A 21,553-nucleotide genomic window follows, 5' to 3' on the forward strand; every position below is an offset into this window, starting at 1 on the left:
TAAAATATCAATCTTAAAATTGTAAGACGGGCACCTGCGCAGGACAGGAAGTGTTATGGCCGAAAGCTGACGACAACAACACACGATCGAAATGAAGATTTTATTTATTTTCGTCGTCTTAGTGCTTTCTGTACACAGTAAAGATGAGGAATTACCATCGTTACAAGAACTTTTGAACGACCCTGAACTGATGAAGATGATTAAAAGACTGGGTATAACGGAAAATGACTTAACTCCAAAGGAAAAACCTGCTGCAGTCGATAAACCAGAATCCCTAGCATCGGATGTTGATTTACCTAAAGCAAATCAACCAACAGCAGCTGCTCCAACGACAATGAAACCAGAATATATCAAAGATTCCGTTGGAAATGCGTGTTACTATAAAACACACGAAAGTACCATTATAAGGTCACATGAATCTCAAAAGGCTGGGTCTCTCCTTTTGAGATGGGACGGGAACAAAACACGACACGAATGTATCAAAAGTTGCTGTTACACACAGGGTTGTACATTGGCAGTGTTTGAGGATAAGGTACAACAGTTTATACCTAATGATAAAATGTCTCTTTACGTTCAATGTGAAGAGCCTGAAGTATTCTGTGTTACCTAGCTAGACAAAATATTTCAGAATATTATTAGTTAAAGATGCTCCACCGCCGACAGAGCATAAATAATATTCATCATTTGAACAATAATTGGTGTTTAATCGTGTATGTATATGTCTAATTAACAAAAAAAATATATGACATAATTCGTTTTGCCTTTGGTGCATGCCCAATCAGTACTTCATTCTATATAAGATATAGTGCCAGGGAATTTTTTCTGGATGCATTTAATTATTTTTCATATTTTTAACTCGAAGTAAAATTAGAAGCTCAAATTTTTCAATGGTGGTAATGATGTAAAGCAAGTAACTTTTGTAACTGAAGAAAAATACTAAATCTTCTGCTCCTGATTTTGATAGTGAAAAAATACCATTTGTTGGCGAAGGAGCATTTTTAAACATATTTTGTGTTATATTTAATGTAGATCTTGGAGGACTTAGAAATATATATACATGTACAACATATACTAAAACTGACACACAACATGCAGTCTTTGAAGAGCTCATATTAACAAAGACTAAAAAACACACAACAACATGTTCACAATTTGACAATTATAGAAATATGGTACTGATTAGGCTAATAATCTTGAAAATGAAAAACTTATCTTGTTAAATTGGTAAAATTAATCCATTAACATGACATGTGTGATTTACTATCTGACCAAGTCAATTTATTATCTTGCTAAATATATGTCAACCTGACTATCTCATTGTTTGGCGGCAGATATACAATATTATGTCGCCATAAAAGACAGTATAGAACATAAAATAATAAATCAATGTTTAGATTGTGTCAACATTCTGTTCGTTTTATTTTTCTTGAATCTTCTTTGCTTTTGTGGTTGATGTGAACATTCAGGAATTCTTTTTGGAGTGGTAGTATTTCATATGTAATAATATTGACAATTAAGTAATAAACAAAAAATAATATGTGATTTTCTGCCACAATCATCTTTATTTTGGCGAAATGTAATTTTTGTTGCATATTCTTTTCTTCACATGCAACAATTTGGTTACAGAATTATTCTGTGAAAATCATGCACAGCTAGCTACACAACCCACATGACAGATTTGCTTTATAAAGATACCTCAACAACTATGAAACCTGCACAACATTACAAGAAAAGCAACAATATTACAACAATTACACATTACAATATATATGCATGTAATGTTAACCAACACATGTATTGATCATGATCCTTGCAGGTAGGCTCAAAATAACAGAAACACATATTTTATGCCAAAAGGATGTATGCATCAATCCTTTTCATCAAAATATTGAGGAATATTAAAATTGAATTAAAAGTGATGTTATCAATATTGATAGAACATGCAATGTAACATATATTCTCAGGTGGTTAATGATGGATCATGCAAGTATGTAACATTGTATCGGCATTGATGAATGAAAGCCTGTTCAGTTAAATATTTTTCAGTTTCCTTTTCTCCATTTAATTTGGTTTCACATTCATTTTCATTTTTATGACTAACATCTGATTTTGAACATTATAAATCAATCATGATGTCAAAGTAGAAAAAATATTTCATACTGTTTTGGGATCAAAATAACATAATGATACAATAATTGACAGATCGCCAGCTGTCAATCAAACCGCATGTGACTTTGTATTTTGTATAGTATATGGGGCAATGTTTGCTCCAACATTGAACGAAAACACTTAGCTTACTGTACATGTGAAAGCACCAGACGTGGCTACATATATACTGTCTGGTGACCAGTCAGTGGTATTAATGAAACCAGGATTTAGTGAAATTTTTAAGTTTGAATAATTGAAATTTATGAGACAGACAGACAATTTATGAAAAAGACTTAAAACGATATTTTAAAATTTGTTTGTAGACGTTATTCTTTTTGGTTGCATTTTATCCTTTCATATTTTTGTTTACAATCCTTACAGGACAATAATACCTGCTACCTGTTCAACTGTGGAGAAAACAAATGTGCCTTTGCCAATCACGAAAACTATGTATCTATGACTCTTAGAGAGTCATCTATAGTCCATGGTGGAAGTCTTGGACAGGACAATGAAGGAGACTTAAAAGGCCTGCAGAAACCAGAAAAGCCACGCCCGTCACCTACACCTAAACCCACACCAGTCCAACAGAAAAGGCCAGGTATGTTGTTTCATATTGTCTGTGATTTATCATGAAAGGGGTATGTATAAAAAAAAATCAAAAGGTACGACATTGCAGGGTTTGTACTGTGGCATGCTATATTTCATTTTCAGTAATAATAATTTATTTAAAGAGGATAACATGCTTAGTCTAAGGCTGATCTACTGCAAGGTCATAAAAGCAGCCACTGGGTTTTATTCATTCATGTCTGCCTCAGTCTGCTGATACGGTGTCACTTAATGATTGAGATGTGACATGAATGCTAATAGATGCTGTACATGTATACATCTCAGCTGAAAATTGTCCTGCATGCATGAATGCATGTTTTGGAGCATAAGAGTGGAGAGAAATTTGTATGATTGTTTTGCTTATGCTGAACATTTAGGCAGTTATTTATATGATTACAGGTCTGTAAATTTGAATTCCATACTGGCATTTGCTTTTTGAAGTGTGATGTCAGACATTTTTGTACTTTTAGATTGTTATATGTGAGGAACAAGTCTGAATAGATAATATGCATATGGAGACAAAAATAAAGGAGAAAGAATGCAAATGTAAAAATATGTGTTTGATATTATTTTCAATGTATATGCATACATAAAAACATTATTCTCATATAGATATGTAAATCTGATGTATGTCTCTGACACTCCCTCTAGTATATATGAGGTATGGTATCATCTTATTCTTTTATTTCATGGATTGACTATGTACTGATATAGAGACAACATAATCTTATATGCATATCCTGAACCTTAGTGAAGACGGAACTTCAAGGCATGTACTGTAACATTTCCTGCTATTGTATAATTTCAGAGAAAGTACAAGGATATGTTTTCTGCACCTTACACTATTTAGTACCTTAAGAAATAGTTACATCCTTTTAAGCTATAGTATAAGCGAGCTAGGATTCAGGAAATCTACAGTTTATCATATCCAGATCTAAGGTAATGATACTTACTGTTAAACTGACATACACTAGCTTCACTTACTTGAACAGTGCATATATCTATAGCTGATTGAATATGCATAGTATGATTTACATCAAAGCAAAAATTAATTATGAGCCAATGATCGAAAAAAAGAGAAAAACAAAACTTAAAACCAATCATTGATTATGACTTTGGAAAACTAATTAATTGCTTTTTTTTGGAAGATATCCTCAATCTTATGATTTGTGTCAGGAAAGATTTGTTTTTCAATATGCAACTATATAGAATTATCTAGTATCTTACAAACATACATATTTCTTCCATATCCCTGATATGACACATTAAACCATGCCATTGCAGTAGATAATTATTACATTGTGATACACATAAATGGATATGTGATAGTTAACGTTGTAGGTATTACTCGCTGGTTTAGCATAGTCATACATCACAATTATCTTGAAAAGTATTTAAACAAATTCAAATAGTTTTCCCGCAATTCAAAATGGTTGTTGAATAAGAAATCCAAGCTCCGATTTACATTCTTTTACTTCCTCCTTATGAATTTCTCATCACACATGCATCATGATGACATTAAATACTAATGTTCTGTTTATTATATCTTATGTAAAACATGTGAGCATAATTTCACCAGAATTACAGTGTTTAATGATATAAAATAAATACTATTACTATTCTTACCTCATTGTTCAATGCAGTGCAGTTGTTTATGGTAACAGACCTTGGTGAAAACAATTCCTTTAGCTATGTGTGTAGAATGAATTATGGCCCAGGTGGATTTGTAATCATATTACTGTCGAACGTTATCAGGCAAACGGTGACAATCTCGGGTGAAATCAAGATATTGCCGCTATTGTACACACTGAGGTCCTGTATGTAAACAAATGAGCAGTTAAAATTCACTTTCTTGAGTATGCAATATGTAGCACTTGAGTCTGTACAAGGAATTGTTCTACACTTGGTCACTATAAATGGATTCTGTTGTCAAATTTGTGGGATATTTTCTAATCCTTCCTGTTTCCTATGTGTCATGTTAAAGTCAAGGGCACATTATGTTACAGAGTCTTGTTTATCTTACGTACAGTTATACAAGATACATTCAATTTGTTTACGGTATCAATTGATAATTTGAGATATAGAACCTGTTAAGACAGAAGTCTTACAATATGATATGTATTATACAACTGATAACCGGACATTGATAAGAATATAGGCCTTAAGATTTTTTTTGACATACTTGAAATATATATATATTTGACTACCAGGTATATATATACTATATGACTCAAAAAACTATCTTTGTCTTACAACATGAACAATACATCAACCTGTAAACCTTTGGAATACCAGGAATCTTTTCAGTCAACATGTAATACAACCATTAAATGTGCTGATTGTGCTCATATAAACAACAATCAAGTGTATATGAATTATATATAAAGTGAAATCAAAATATAAATAACAGCCTGCGACTTTAAGCACTAGTCCGATGCCCACGACAAGTAATTTTACAGCCGGACTAGTGCCAATTGAAATGAACTAGTCCAATTGGACTAGTGGCTCTCGATCCACCCGATTAAATTTGGTAAATATACTGTATTTACAGGAGCGGTCATCAATTGAGTTTTTCAAAATATTTTGAGTGCAAATTTAAAGTGTATCCAATTATTTCAGTCCTGATGTATCATTTTGTGAAAATTTGTATTCATGAACGCAAAGGTGGTAATTTTTGTCAAAACTTGTAAACTTATCACGACTGAATTGCTGAAGCAAAACGGCTGTATCTTTCATTTGGACTAGTGATTTAATAGTCGGACTAGTAGAATTGTGGGGTTTAGTGGTTTATTAGTCCAAATGACTAGCAGTGAAAAAAATTAGTCACAGACTGTAATAAGATGAAATGTAACCAAACATGCTTGATATTATGGAATATCACTTGGTACTTCCTAATTCTTGAGTGTGTAACCAAGCTACTCATATGAAGATTACAGAACTAATCTCATCCAAGGTGGTAAAATTAAGTTTAGATGCAGCTGCTATCTTTTAGGAACTGTTTTCATCATTGAAAACTGTCCATCAGAAAGCATTTTATATTTATGCTGAAAAGACTAAACTATATATACCAGATGGCTCCTGGAATAACACGAGTAGCTGAAACTAGTTCTGGAAACAGTTAGGCTTCACATATGTCTAACATCTCTTCACTTGTCTATGTAAATTGTAATTAATTTGAGCTGGCATTTTTTGGATGGATACCTGCAGAGAAGACCTATCTACCATATTTTGTTTAATGAAATGTATATAAGGGTTTTATTGTAAAAGTAACTGCCAAATGTTAGGGTGTGTATCTGTTGGACTGCCATCCTCTGTATCTGTATGTGTGATAACCATTACAGGTTGTTGGAGATGGTACCAGGCTTACGTTCCATATATTGGACTCTGTAGTTAATTATTTAAATACCTGTATACTGTAGATCTAACACTTGTGACGAACCCACTCAACTCTTTAATTGACTCCACCCAACCTTCACTGCAGTAAATATGTGTTGTCAAGATGTATAATTCACCATCATGATGTGTTATTGTTAATTGATGAAGACTTATGTAGGATGGAATAGCAAACATTTTCTAGTAGGGTGTAGGTCAAATAAAGTAATGGAATAATATTTAACCTCTGTTCCCCGACACTGCCCTTAAGCCTACTGTTTGTTATGCTTTAGAATTTCTGGTTTGTTTCCAGTTGTGGGATATATTCTGTGTATCTGTGTATCATCCCAGTATTGGGGACGAGAGTTGGGGGCATATTACAGTAAAACTTGCCTAGTGACCACCTCTGTATAAAGACTACCTTCTTATTAAGACCATTTTCATCAGGTCCCAATTGCAAATGGCCAGTTATAGTTCAATTTGACCTGTGTATAAAAACCACTTATCTATAGATGCCACTTTTCCTTACTCCTTTGGTGGTCTTTATAGGCGGGTTTGACTATATTTAGTGTTATATCCAGGTCTGTCCCCAGTGTCCCAGCCCTGTGGTGTACTGTGTCCTATCTCATCCAATTCCTATCGTTCCAGCCCACTTTGACTTACAAACATTTCTAGTTCATCTTGCAATCAGTCCCTTTAGAATATACCAAGTTGTAATCCTTTCATTAGATGACATGGTTACAGTTGGGTTCCACTATAATTACATATATAGAGTTAATTTTCAATAAAATGACAGTTGGCAAACTGAAGGGAAATTAAAGCAACATGCATATAGACGCATGCACATGTACATTTCAGTGTGAAGTATAAGGAACACTTGAAGACATTTGGCATGCCACAGTTAATGGTGGTGAAGGTTGGTCCTATAATTAGTGCTACTAGGTCATGACCAGCATGCCAAACAACTAGTTAACTACATGTATTTCAGTACCAAAATAAATTGTACATGCCATGTTCCTACAACTGTATGATCAGGTACAGACGCTGGGGCCCTTGTACATTTTAATTCTGCTTTCTGTATTCTCCTGATCATGCTAACCAGGAGGGAAATCCCAGAGTTAATGATGCACCACCACCAGCACCACCACCAAGCGCTTGGCTGTGATGCTCCTGATAGCTAACACATCTGATGATGATGTGGCTGACATGTAATTGTCCTATATACTACCCTAATGGACAGAGAGGTGACTGATGGCCTCTATTTTACCAGTAATTACCACAATATCTATCTGTGTTATTTTCATAGTGAATAACAGATGTTAGACTGTGTTATCAGTGATGGTTTTATAATGTCAGAACTCAGTTATTTAATCTCTCATTATGCTTACGTAATATAAGTATACCAATTGTTTAAGAATTGATTTATGGCATCATCTTCTTATATACTTTCATTAAGAATCCTTTTAGTGATCCAGGATAATTTGATGTCATTATGACAGACATAAAATGACGATCTTCAACAGTAATAACCCTTTGAACATTATATAACATGTATAGTAGATCACTTGTAGACTTCATTTAACCTATTTGAAAATACCCAGTTTTATGTTGTAGTTTATCAAGCTTGATACTTTTTGTGTGTCCTATTGTGTTGTATACTTTAAATTCATTTATAATAATACAATAGTCTGTCCGTTATGTGACCACCCATGGGACTGACATCAAGTGGTCCTATAATGGAGTTGGTCTCTTATGGGAGAAGGATATAAAAACAACACCAATAGAATGGTGGTGTATAAAGCATTTCCTGGTTTAATGTAGAAACAACTTATTTATTATTTTTTGATAATTAGTTACTGTTTACATAATTATAAATGTAGTATATTGTGTATTTATTTTCTAAAAAGAATAAGCCCAGTGTATAGTTTCATGGATCTGTATATTGTATACCAATGGGTAATTATACATACAGTTACCAGTACCATATCATGTAAATATGTCATATCTATCTCTCTAAAGTAAATTACTGTAGATGAGTTATTTAATTATTTATATAAAATTACTAAGTTTACTAGTCCTGGGAATGTATCTATAGCATCCATAATCAGTTATCATACATTACTGTAAAAAATATGAAAATCCATATTCATTTGATAATTAGTGATACCATCTTATCTTTTTTTATGTGTTTTGTGTAACTGATATCTATATATTGATATATATGGGACAAGGAAGTAATTCCAACTGTGTGGACAAAAAAAAATTGTCAAATTTTCGAGATGATCTGCCCCTTTATCAAGACATACAAAACGAACACGATCACAAAATAGGATATACATATACATACAGATTGATCTATTATAGCTGCTACACCTAGACCTTGTTATTATTCATTGTAATTATTCATTATAGGTGTAGTCAACTAATTCATCTGTCTGTTGGTGACTCATTGAATGATCTATTGTATTCTGAACCTCATTAGTCAAATACTTTCTATCTACAATAATATAAACTGTTGTATAGATTCCAACAGGTCTAATTGTCATGTAGAGTTACCTTTTCCTGCGAGCAAGCAAGACATTTCCTAGACTTTTTGGGGGGCTGAAAATGACCCCCATTCTTAAAGAAAATTGTGTCATTTTGACCAAATTCTTTTAGTTTATCAAACATTACTTCCATAAATTCCTTCCCTATTGATAGTATGTCTGTACCAAACCAAATCACTGACCTATATTTTGACCTTTGACCTCAGTTTTAAAAATAATTTGTACATGTTCTCTTCATTTCTATGAGGCATTGAAAATTATAATGTGTATGAGTTTTTCTGGGCAAAGGAAATACAACCATATGGCACATTATGGTGGGGAGCTGAAATTTGTCAATTTTGGTTGTTTTTCTTACCCAGTAGATCATTTGTCATTAGAAAATAAAATTTCTTCTAAGGGTAGATAACTGTAATGAAAATGCTACGTATGGACATGTATAGTAATTCTAGTATGATTGAATTGTCAGGTGTTTCACCTTCTATGTAAGCTGGCTTCAGTTAGGTTATATATCTTGTTGAACAGTCAGGTTACACAGGAGAGGTATTGGGGTATTGATCACATGTATGGTCCTAGTGTTCAACACTTACATTATATTTTGTTGTAAAGTATAGAGTTGAAGGCTAACCGATGTTGGTGTCCTTACTTGTATCACATGTTACAAGTTGCTGTCAAAATAACTTCTTTGACATGCATTAAATCAATGGTGTCGAGAGTCAGTTAATGTACATGTCATGTCTTGTATCTTCTAATAAGTCCAATAAATAAGCAATATTACGGTATGTTGTATCTTTTCTTTGGACATTTCATGGTGCTTTAAGTGATTTTTAAAGACATAAGTATTGGAAAATGAATGACAATGCTATGGCTGCCATTGTAGGGCTTTGTAATTATTGATTACACCTGCTGTTAATTGATTTCAGTGCCCATATTTGGAGAATGTGACGTTAGTCTGGGAGACAAATGTTTGGACTTCAATGCTGAATGTAAACAAGGGATCTGTCAGTGTATCCGGGGCTTTAAAGCTGATAAAGGTGTTTGCTGTAAGTATGTAGATCTAAGGGCTAAAAATATATTAGTTTGTCCTGCAAAAGTCCTGTAATATGATCAATTATATAGTTATATAAACTGCTTTACCAGTGCAACATATCTACCCCTGTACATTTTATCGATCACCAGTGATCAAGTCAGCTGAATTGGTAGAGCAATTGGCTAGTGTTTGGAAGGTTCCAGGTTTAAGTCCCGATCTGGCTATCCAATTGTTCTGCTCCTGCTTCTTATTTTCCTCATTTACAACTATGTAATATGAAAAAAGTTGAGGATGATATTTTGTATAGGCTAAACTACAAACAATTACATGTACATGTATTAAATCACCAACTAAGCAATATATATGACTTAGATTCACAAATATTGTATTTTGTGGTCTGTTGCCATCATATATGTATGTACATGTATTTACAGTGTATAGTTATGCATACAAATAGGTTTACAAATATTTGTGGTCTACCTAGCAGCACAGGTGTCACATTTTAATTACATTAGATATTAATAAGTACAAGTAACTAATGTCAGAATGTTACATCATTAATACATATCTTTGTGACGTCAGCGAATAGGTTTTCTGTGAAGAGCTATACAGCACAGTAACTGTTGGAGGGGGCAGTATGTGGAGATAAGTATCTCCTTAAGGAGTAAGAGATTATACGGAAGCTATTAAACATGCCATGTGCCTAGTATAGTCTGAGGACTTCAAGAGCATGGCCCTGTCCTGAAAGTACTGTTACATGAACCATAAACAGTTTGTGTACCATAGGAACAGCTGTGATGTTTGACACAGAAACTTTCTGTTACATAAAAAAACTGACTAACATAACAATATAGCCCTGTAATCGACATGGTACTAATCTGTGAAGTTGACAAATTCACCAGGGAAGGAATGGTTTATCATTTTGATTTATTCATTTGTTCAAATTTTTGTTTTCTAATTAATAGAACAAAATTAAGAAGTTGCAATTTTTTTTTTATTAAATAATTCTTTATAAAAAATACTCCAGAGATAAATCTTTAGCGCTTTTAAATATGTTTAAAAACAAGAGTCCTGATTGTCTCTGACCTCATATCATCAAATCTGTATCTATTTTGATAATTGCAGGTATATCAAAAAGTTACAAAGCAGCAAATGACCTTATATTAATAATGACCAGGTCTAGGTAAAATTTTACCTAAACCACAGGACTTGAATGATGAAGCTGTGCAGCCAATATGTATAACCATTGATTGATAACAAATAATGTTTGTTTGATTTTTATTCCGCACACATTTATTCTCTAGTAAAAGTAAGACTGTGTTTTAAGATAAGATTTAATAAAGAATTCTAGTGATGAAATAGTCAAGGTGGTCTAGAAGCAGAATTGCTTATTTATTAATTAAATTAGATCAATGATCAGTTATATCGAGTATACTGGTAGTTACTTATTCGCTGGAGATTAAATGTCACTTTATTTTTGCAGTTAACTTAGTTTCCATGAACGTAAATGCCTGTTAATGCAAATGAAGATTAACAAAAATGATAACTTATAAAAATTGACAAGCGAGAGAATTTCCAATTGCGAATAAGTGTCAAAAAAAGTCTCAAAGATGTCTCCTCATGAAAATAATGATTAGGTATATACTGTAATGTTAATTACAATGTAAAAAGCAGATAGGAATGAATAGACTGAAATGGAGTGTCTAGGTGCTTCAGACTTCTGTACAGTCTCCAAACTCACCAGTCATGCTGTCCAGAGAAAGCAATAAGGTGTTTTGGTGAAATATTGGCTTGTTCTGTAATTGATTATATTTGGACAATCTAATTATCTGGCGGACATGGCTTTTCCCCGAGTTCTGATAAGTGACCGTCCTTATATGGCCAAGTCAGAAAGCTTGGTAGTATAATTGCAATTGTCAGTGTTTGGAGCTTTAGAACAGCTAGCTATATAGGGGCTTTTAGTTGTCAAGGTTGCTGATATTTCTTTTTATAGATATAAATATAAATTCAGATTAGTTGAAAAAAATACTTTGTATTATGCTGTTACAAATGTGCTAATAGCATGGCTACTAAAATGATGTATTTTACTTCAATTTTGTGGGGGTAAGTCATTTCGTGGGTCGATATTTTCACACTGCTAAGTTTACATTCATCTATTCTCTGTCTTGCATTCATGTGATTTGGTTTGCTCAAATATCTCCAGCACTTGGTCTAAGTGTCTGGAAAAGATCCAAGTTTTCATGATAGATTGGTTTGGACACACTCTGATCTTGGGGGAATTTTCACAGCAAGTGTCTAAAGCATTTAAATTCTTCTTGATTCTGCATCATTGTGATCCTACTTGGTGTTGACAGATCAGACCACGGTCCTAGCACACAATCAACCACCATTTATTGATTTTCCTGTGCCTTTCATTTTCTTTTGAAATCAAATATGTAACTGAAATAAATGTTAAAATCACTTCTCAATGTTTCTGTACATTTATTTGAAAAAAAAAACCCACAAAAATTATCTTTTTTATTTTTCACTGGGATTATTATTGCTATTATTTTTGAACTACAATGTACTTTAATCATAATCTCATATTTATAACATTGGAGTTGTATGTGAAGATATTGTTAACTACATTTAATAGACAATAACTTAGATAGTAACTACAACTTTTAATACTGTTGTGAGGTTGTATTTATGTTCTGAATCAAGGTTGCATAACTTGATTCCATTACCTGTTTACATTATACCATTTTTTCATGCCTTCGATCTTGTTTAGATTCAGTTCCAGTGCAAACTGCTGTACATAGTGACCCAAGGAACCATGGCCTTGGTCAGCAGCTACAACAACAAGCCAACCCTGCTCTCCAACCAAACAACTTCCAAGGCAAACTTTACCAAGGTCAAGGACAATCAGGGCAGCCAGTACAAGGTCAAGGTTATCAGACTCAGCAGCAAATTCAAAGTGCACAAGTTCAGCCAGTGCAAGGTCAGGGTTTACAAAGTCCAATTGGAAAACAGCAGGTGTCTTCAGGTCTAATTGGGTCCCCTTATCAGCAGGGAAGCAGCGCTGGGTTTAATAATCTCCCCATTCAGCCTCAGCAGCAACAGAACATCCAGAATCCTGTGTACAATGATGCTGTAGGACAACAGGCAAACACTGGCTTCCTGCCTAAACAACAACAGGTCCTACCACAGAATGGTCCAGTGATGAACCAACAAGGACCATACTGGGGCTCCCAATCAGGGTCAGGATTCTACGACCCAGGAACAGGTTATCCTAGAATGCCTGGAGATTTTGGTAACCGGCCACCTTACACTGACGATCTTACATCTGGACAAGGTTTACCTGTTAGACCTGCTCAAGGGATGGATAATACACAGAGAGTGTTTGACCCTCACAGACAGTACATGCTCCAAGATCCAACAGGACGGGATAAAAATTACCCACTGGACCGACACTATATTGCTGAACCAGGGCCAGATAACCAGTTTGGTATGTTAGATAGACAGGGGCAATACAGGAATCATCCCTACAGTCCGTTCACTGACGATCGGTATGATCAGTATACTGGTGATGTGATGCCAGACAACAGATTTAGAAATGAAGATCAATACTTCAAGGACAGAAATTATCAGCAAAGTCATCACAAAGTATCGGGTGATAATGATCCTGTAAAACAAAAACCTGCAAAACCTCTAGCTACCACTACTACAACTACTACTAGTACTACCACTCCTTCAACTACCACCACACCAACCACTACCACCACCACTACTGCCAAACCTACCACACCCAAACCAACCACCACAACCACCATAACCACACCAGCTCCGCAGAATGTCCCCGAAAGCGACAGGCAGGTCCAACAATGGGGGGAGTCCATGACCAACAATAGGAACACAGGATATGGAGATCAACAGATAAATAATCAAGGTCGAGGGCACCAAACGTTACAGGATAATTCAGATATCAATCCACAGAGAGGAGGACAGGGACGAGTGAAGTCAAATATTTCTGGTAAAAAGTTCAGGCCAAATGGTCCCAACATGGGCGAGAGGATGAATGGACCAGGGAAGGCAATTCAAACACATTCTAATATCAATAATCAAGCAACTCGGCCACAACAGCCTGTCAGACCAAACCGAGTCCACCCTAACGGGAGGAAGCCACTACGACCCATGGGTTACAATCAGGATGGCTACCCATACTACAACACGGATTACCGTGGCCAACACTTCCAGAACTATAACTGGGACCCACAGTACGGTAGTGACTACCTGACCTACGATACCAACAACTATGGCGATGTACCTCCTGCATACGATTACGAGATGTTCCACAAAGGTATCCCACTTGTTGTGGCTGGTGTGCAGTATTGTAAAATCCTCAGTTTGATATTGTAGTCTCCTTATTTATTGTAGATTTTTTTAGCATTAAGTATTTAGTGTTATTATTTAAATTTATTTTGCATTTCACATTTGTTTCTATACCTCGCAAAATAAATTGATCAATAATGTGCTCTTTTTTTTTCAGTGTTTTATTATAATGTTTTTAGATATGAAAAAAAAAATAGTGTCCTCTTCATTTTCTTGAATTCCCCTCTTTCTCTTATGCCTTCCTTGTACTTCTGCTTGAAATTACTTGAATGAAAATCTTCTTTCCCTTTCTTTTCCTGATTTTAATCCTTTATGAAATAAATCATTTACTATTGTGATTTAGCATTTCTCACGGCCAACCCTAATTAAAACATTGATACAGAACTTTGATAACATGGTCATCATCATTATTTTAAATGTATTGATTTCCTTACACATTAGAATCATCTGTTTATATGATCAATTTCAGAAATATTTACTGTGTGCATTCCTTATTATTTATTTTCAGTTGTGTGTTTTAGAATTATTCTGTGTTGATGAATTTGTTATAAATTAATATCTGTGTGAACATAGTTTTTTGTGTGTGATGTTGTATTCACTATTGTCCTAAAGATAACCTTCATTGTTGTGTGCGGACGGAGATGTTCATTCTGTCTGTATCACTCTGACACTGAGCAAGAAATTTTATTGAGAATTTAGAAAACTCGTAAAACAGAAAGTTTAAATAATAAAGATAAATGTTTCCCACATTCTTAACAACTTGTTATGAAATGCAGACTGAACATTTATGCTATTAACTAATTGTATTAATGTGATTATTCATATTATATATGCTGGTATTGTTGAAATGTTATGTATGCTAATGTAAATTGAAATAGATATTGCATAGAGATGTTTCAAATTATCCTAATTATAAGAAAGTTCATTACAAACTTAAACCACCACAACATGCTTGTGGGTAATGGAGTAGTGTACAATTACACCTGGTCATTCAGTCCATCTAGTGAAAGTCGATAAATGGGATTCTCCCCCATGACTAAGACATAAACAAAACCTTAAAAGATCAACTTTTATAGTTCGTTTTACATATATTTATTTCTTTGTCTATATGTGTTGTAGATTTCCACAGAAAAGAAAACCCAGAAGCACCAGAGGGCATCCATCAGGCACCTGAACAGGGAGGTAAGAGAATGTCACTGGCCACACTGGAAGAGCAAACAATGCTTTTGTTTTTATTTTATTGGATAGATTATCTTTAAAGAGCTGATCAATTAAATTATGTTGTTTTTGTTCCTTAAAATTTAAAATGGTTAGTTAAGGTTAGATACTGGTATTCAAGTCAATATTAAATACATTATTTTTCATATCTTTCTGTAATATAAATGAATTAACATTAATTTTAACATTTATTTTCAGTTACAAGTGGGCCAGTCCAAACCAAGACAGAGAAAGTAACCCCAGCGGCCTCTCCTAAAGTAACACAACAGCCCCTTATAGAGAAAGGTACACAAATAAAAAACACAATTTAGTGATTCAGCACATAATCTGTAGCTTAGCAATACAAGGGAAATAACTCTTACTCAATGAGCTTTAATATTACTGGTAATAATTTCATGGGATATTACTTTGTACCCAAAGAGCTTTGATATTAACAGTAATAATGCTGATGAATTTGATTACCAGAAGGTACTTGTAAAGGTCGATCTGTGATATCAATCTTGAATAAAACCTAGCCTGTTTTCTGAATATTCTTTGTATTGCTCACGGCAATTAAAATAAATACGGTATTTATTGATATTTTGTGTTTGCATATAACAATTATCAGCCCATGTCGGTAGGTATTGATTGTGACATCACAAGTTAGTGTGCGTAATGTCATACTCACAAAATTATGACATCACAATGGATACCTACTCGCAAGGGAAGTAACTCTGTAAAGAGGGAATAGCATAATACTTGTGATTATCAGTGTTCATTTAGGTTGAAACAAAATTGTCAAATTTTCAAGGTGATCTTCCCCTTTATCAAGACATAAAAAACGAACATGATTACATAATAGGATACAAACAGTAATCCGGATCGGGCCTTCGGCTGCCACTTACCAAAGGGTAAATTGCGCTCCATTGTGCTTTATAGTTAAATATTTGTCTACTTTGTCCCGCATTACTGTTCGTATCCTATTATTAAAAAAAATAATGAAAAAAAAATAATGAAAAAAATTGTCATTTTGTATGTCTTGATAAAGAGGCAGATCGCCTCGAAAATTTGGCAATTTTGTTTTGTCCACACAGTTGAAATTACTTCCTTGTCCCATATTTACCATTTGAAGTAATTCATATCCAACAGACTTACGTTTGATTGGATCCTGTGTCATCTGGAAAATCCTGTTGATATTACTTCTTTGACCCCAGTTCATTTAGGTTTATATTCTAATGAGCATGTTTTTGTATTTCTACTTCATTACACAGAAATGTTCTGTCCAGTTCTAAAGGTATAGAGCATTGATAACTGTATTATCCAAAACTTCATGGGTTTTCTTACTACAGTTGATACAGTTGACACACAGCCTGCAGCACCTGAGAAACCAGACACAGAAAAGTCGAAACCAGAAACAACAGAGGGTACAGAAAAAACAGAAACCGAACATCCTCCTAAGACTTCAAAACTGGCAGATAAACAGAAACCAGTGACATCAAATACCTCAAAATCTGCAGTAGAAGTCCCATCAACTGAGAAAGCAACTACAAAACCCAGAAAAGAAGAAAAAGTGGAAGTCAAGATTGGGGAAGAGGATGGGTTGGTAATTGTCGAGGCTCCTAACGACAGTAACCAGGGGCCTATCGTGGCCCTGGCCCTGGGGCTAGGGGTCACTATGATGTTACTTGTATATGTAGGATGTAGACTACGAAATGTTAAAAGGAGAATAAGAAAGGGAAGAGCACTGCATTCTAATGAAGCAGATTATTTGATTAATGGAATGTACCTTTAATCGGTAATATTCTGTATTAGAAATTGTATTTGGGTGGTTGGGTGGGGAAGAGCGGAGGGGGTATATGTGATCTAACTAATTTCTATTTGATACGAGCCATGTCAATTTTTACAAAATTATTTGAACAGCAAAAAAAAGTACATGTAGTATACATTCATGAGACAGATGAGGTTGGAAAGAAAGGTAAAAAATAGTAACTGTTAAGTTATTTCAGTTCTGTACTGTCAATTATCTGAACTCATGAAATCATGGTGTTTGAAATATTCGTTAACACATTTTGTTAATCGATGTGGGACGAATGAAGCATTTTGTAGTTGGGGGATGGTATCTCATTATGTACGTTTTCACTAACAAATAGATTCCATTTACTAAAATATTTCATTTTGTTGAAATTGTCAAGAGACCCTGTCAGATGGATAGAGCTGGGTCTCTTGGATTTCCAACGAGGATCAGATCTTTTTTGTTACTTTCTTGATAAATTTCAGTTTCAAAGAAATTATAAAATGCTAAACAAGTCATTTTGTATTGAATGTGAAACAGGAACATTGCCAAAAATGTGAATGCCTCTTTGGTGTAGTATACTGTGATAATATAATGCTGTTATAATTGTAAATAAAGTCTATATTTTGGTTAGGATATTAAGGCTACTAATTTCTGTATTTGAAAACAATAATTTGATTCAGCATTCCATCATGTATATCTTGATCAATCTGTTTCAGTCTTGAAGGTGTTATTTACTTTTAATTTAAAAAAAAAAGAGGTTTTGTTTCATTCCCTTTTTACATTGACATTCCTGATCTTTTTACATTGTATAAGAAAATAATTTTGAATGCTTGTGAAGTGGTAATTTTGTGTAAAAGTGATGCTTAGTTATTGTTTATTGCTACTTACTTGTGAACAGAATCACTGAAGAAAGAGACTGTCTTATCTTTGTGATTTGATGCAGCAATAATGTCAACTTAATTTGTAAAATTTGAGTTTTGATGCTTTTATATTCGGCAGTTTTAAGTACTGGTTACATCTTTGTTCACTTAATTCATAAAAAGTACTGTGAACTCCACAACATGAAGCAGGCCGTCTTCTTGTTTAGAAGATTACTCCAGCATATCAAAAATAAAGGATTTTACAGGGCATCATCTCCTCATTAAAGTGGATCTCTCGTAATAAAGGATCATGTTAGATGTACAGTGTATGTCTCTGTATGCCTGTATAGTGGTAATTTGTTAAAGAAGTTACTTTTAAAAAAAATACTTAATTTATTGTACCAATCCTCAAACAAAACTTCTAGATTTCTCTCAAAGTTTTCATATCAAAATTGCATCCATTAATCCACATGCCATCTTAATTTAGTGTTCACCTTTTCTTTTACACTACAAACCTGCCATTAGATACTTAGAAATTCATGAATGTACAATTTTCTTTGCCTTGATATTACATGAAGTATTCACTCTCTTTAAAAACTTTCACATCATCTCTGCAATATTATTTCCATAGACACATTATATTTAAAAAAATCTCTGTGGCCAAATATGTTATTAATATTTCTTACCAGAATATTTGTTCACATACTTTTTGCTTTTTCTATGAAATCCACGACCGTTTACAATGGTAAGTATTAATGATCTGAAATCTCTGTGTAAAGTCCCCAAACCTTGACACAAATATAAATATTCAATTACGAGTACTATGATAGATCTATGGTAATGAAGGTTCCCGCTCAATAGATTTATTAATGGGTATTATTTTCATTATACATGAATTGGCCAAATAATGAATTATTGGCACATACAATGTATTTAAAGAAAATCTTGATTAAAGATAAAAAGTATGTAATGAACAATTGTGCCAATGATAGATGTTTAATTGCATGTTAACATGTAAAGTATTCATATGCAAAAACAATTTTATAGAATAATTCCAGAACTCAATCGGCATAATTTACTAGTAAAACAATACCTATATCCTGGCATTGAAGACAAAATTCTTTGCAGATTTCAGTTTGATTTTCCACTATTAGTGGATATTTATGATTGTTGATATTGTTTATTAATTTTAATATATTCTAGTTTATTGTTTATTATGTCATTCATGTGATTATTTTGTCTATTGTGAAATCGACGACTATTGTGATATTTCCTTGCTAGGTTGTGGTTTTATTTACCAGCTAATAGCCTTTATATACATATATTTTGTGTCATATTACTGAGTTGTCTGTTCTTGAAAGCAGGTATGGAGCATTGTGTCATTAGAGTAGTCAATCATAATTTCCTTCTTCATTAGTTTGGTGTAACATGAAATACCTACTGACAGGGGTGGATAACTCATTAACATGTCATTCAGGCGGAATCCTATTTTACCCAAAACCTAAAGACCATGTACTGAGCTTAAAAGTTAGATTATCAAGCAGAAGCTTAAAATGAGTATATGCCATGAAAATACAGAGCGTAATATGTTTGATAAAAGACTTGATTAAATCTTTCTTTGGTTGGGTGCCATTTACAGTTGAATTTTCTTAAAATGATTTTTACTTTATTTGCTTTAGCATATGTTTCAATCACCTGGCCCACCAGTTTTAGACTTAAATAGCAGTTAGATTAGTATTGTCATAAAGTATTGTTACATTGTGGTATTCAGTTGTTAATGTTAATGTTATTCCTTTTTTGTAATGATAAGAAGGCTCTCATAATGTGTAGGACTGAATTCACCATTACAAATATACCAAAGTATATATGTCACCCTGTACTTTAGTTGCTTCAGTCAGGTATTTATTATTGTAAACTGCATGTACATCTATCAAAAAGGAAAAAATGTATTTACTGTGAAAATTATTTGAAGAAAATGTCATCAGTTGGAATTTTTATACTATGTTTTGTCAAATTGTAGATAATTAAGATTTCAAATATTGACCTTTATTAACTGAATGTCAAGAACTTTATTGAAAAATAGTTATCAATGTTACATAGGCACAATATTGAACAAATTGCTTTCTACAAATGTTGTTCGAGTGATAATTGATCAATTAATTCAGTCTTATGTAAGTATTGCAAGACTAAATGACATTGCATAAAGAAGCTATGCCTATATAGATTTATAATTGGCACAAGTCATGATATTCAATTTTCATTTTTAGAGGTCCTTCTCAGACCTTAGGTTATTTCTATGAAATATTTTGTACTTTTTCATTCTACAGCTTGTGACAATTTATATTTAGATACATCAGTTCAGTACACCCACCTTACATTGTAAGAGTTTATGTTCAAGTATACATTTCTGATTTCTTGTGCAATTGAAGTTATTCAAACTTTTGTATTAAAACATAAATACTGATATGGTTTAGAGTTTGTTGTGATTTGGATAGTGTTTTATTGAATACTGATTTTTAACAAACTTGTGTCTAATGAAACTGCAATGCAGAAAGAAGCAAATCACTATGATACTGAAATTCTAATCCTCCATACCTCTCTTTAAAAAAACATATTGGATTAATAACCCATCATAAAACTGAAGAAAAAAATACTTTAACATGTGGAAATGAAAATTAGTGTCAAAAGGATTGTTTTGGCCCTTTTTGGACCCCAAATCGGACAATTTTCTGAACTTTGTATTAAAAATGAAATTGTCGCATTTGAAATATATTCTACATCCTTAAATTGATTGAAATGAAAGTTTGCTTATTTTGCAACTTAAAGTTGCCAGCTGGTTAACCATCAGAAATAAGCATAAATTCACTGAATTTGAAAATTTTGTCATTTTTGCTTATTTTTTGGTTAGTTTTTGTCTAAAAACAATCTTGAACAAACTTATTATTTATTCAGAATATGTAGGTACCTCTAATAAATCTAGAAAATTTGTTCAAGGATGCGCTCTATAGTTTCTAGGTGAATTACTTTGCTAAAGTTCCACATTTTCATAATTTTTGCATATTTAAGATGGTTAACATAGCAACTACAGCAGCTACTGCAAAGATACATAACTATCATATATTTGATATTCAACTTTTTAATCACAAAGTAATATATTTGAAAAATAGATGGATTTGGAGGCCAAAAAGCATAATCCTTTTAAAACAGTTAAGCTGTGATGTATTCAGATGATGGATAGCATAGATACGGCGTCAAATACTAATAGACCAAACATACTCCACAAGCAATTGAAGCCCATTGAGAAAAGGTGAGGGCTCATCATTGAGATTAAATAATAACTGGGGCACAGGCACAATCATTTAAAATGGGTTTTTATGGGAGGATACTGGTACCATGTTGGCAAGCTGTCAAATGTCGCTTTGTTCCAAAGAATGAAAATTGAAAAGGGTTAGGATTGTTCAGGACAATGTCATTGCAGATGAGTGGAATGTACAAGTGTAGACTGATCAGGGAAGTGAAGGTGAATTGTGGATACTTGACAGTAGTCTGGGCAATTCTATAAAGTGTCTTGGGAAATGGTCTATTGACAGCTTGAAGAACTCGCAACAACAATAGCAAGGCAGATCCGCAA

The 21,553-nt window shown here is 33.4% G+C and overlaps 2 protein-coding genes across 2 annotated transcripts in view; one reads left to right on the forward strand and one right to left on the reverse strand.

The window, feature by feature from the left end:
- Positions 1-4,682, reverse strand: part of LOC138318153 (protein phosphatase 1 regulatory subunit 14C-like) — a 44,139-nt gene extending 39,457 nt beyond the window's left edge. The window contains exon 1 of the mRNA XM_069260290.1: positions 4,381-4,682. Coding sequence (XP_069116391.1) covers positions 4,381-4,385 — 5 coding nt within the window. The 5' untranslated portion in view covers positions 4,386-4,682. The remainder of the gene's footprint in view (positions 1-4,380) is intronic.
- LOC138318154 (uncharacterized) lies at positions 19-20,388 on the forward strand. The gene is made up of 7 exons (XM_069260291.1): positions 19-532; positions 2,530-2,746; positions 9,593-9,712; positions 12,470-14,038; positions 15,190-15,252; positions 15,487-15,573; positions 16,617-20,388. Exons 1-7 carry the CDS (start codon positions 92-94, stop codon positions 17,057-17,059), a joined length of 2,940 nt encoding a protein of 979 aa, XP_069116392.1. The 5' UTR covers positions 19-91; the 3' UTR covers positions 17,060-20,388.
- Positions 20,389-21,553: the final 1,165 nt, after the last annotated feature.

This window comes from Argopecten irradians, chromosome 3 (assembly GCF_041381155.1).
Source record: "Argopecten irradians isolate NY chromosome 3, Ai_NY, whole genome shotgun sequence".
In the NCBI taxonomy this organism is placed as follows: domain Eukaryota; kingdom Metazoa; phylum Mollusca; class Bivalvia; order Pectinida; family Pectinidae; genus Argopecten; species Argopecten irradians.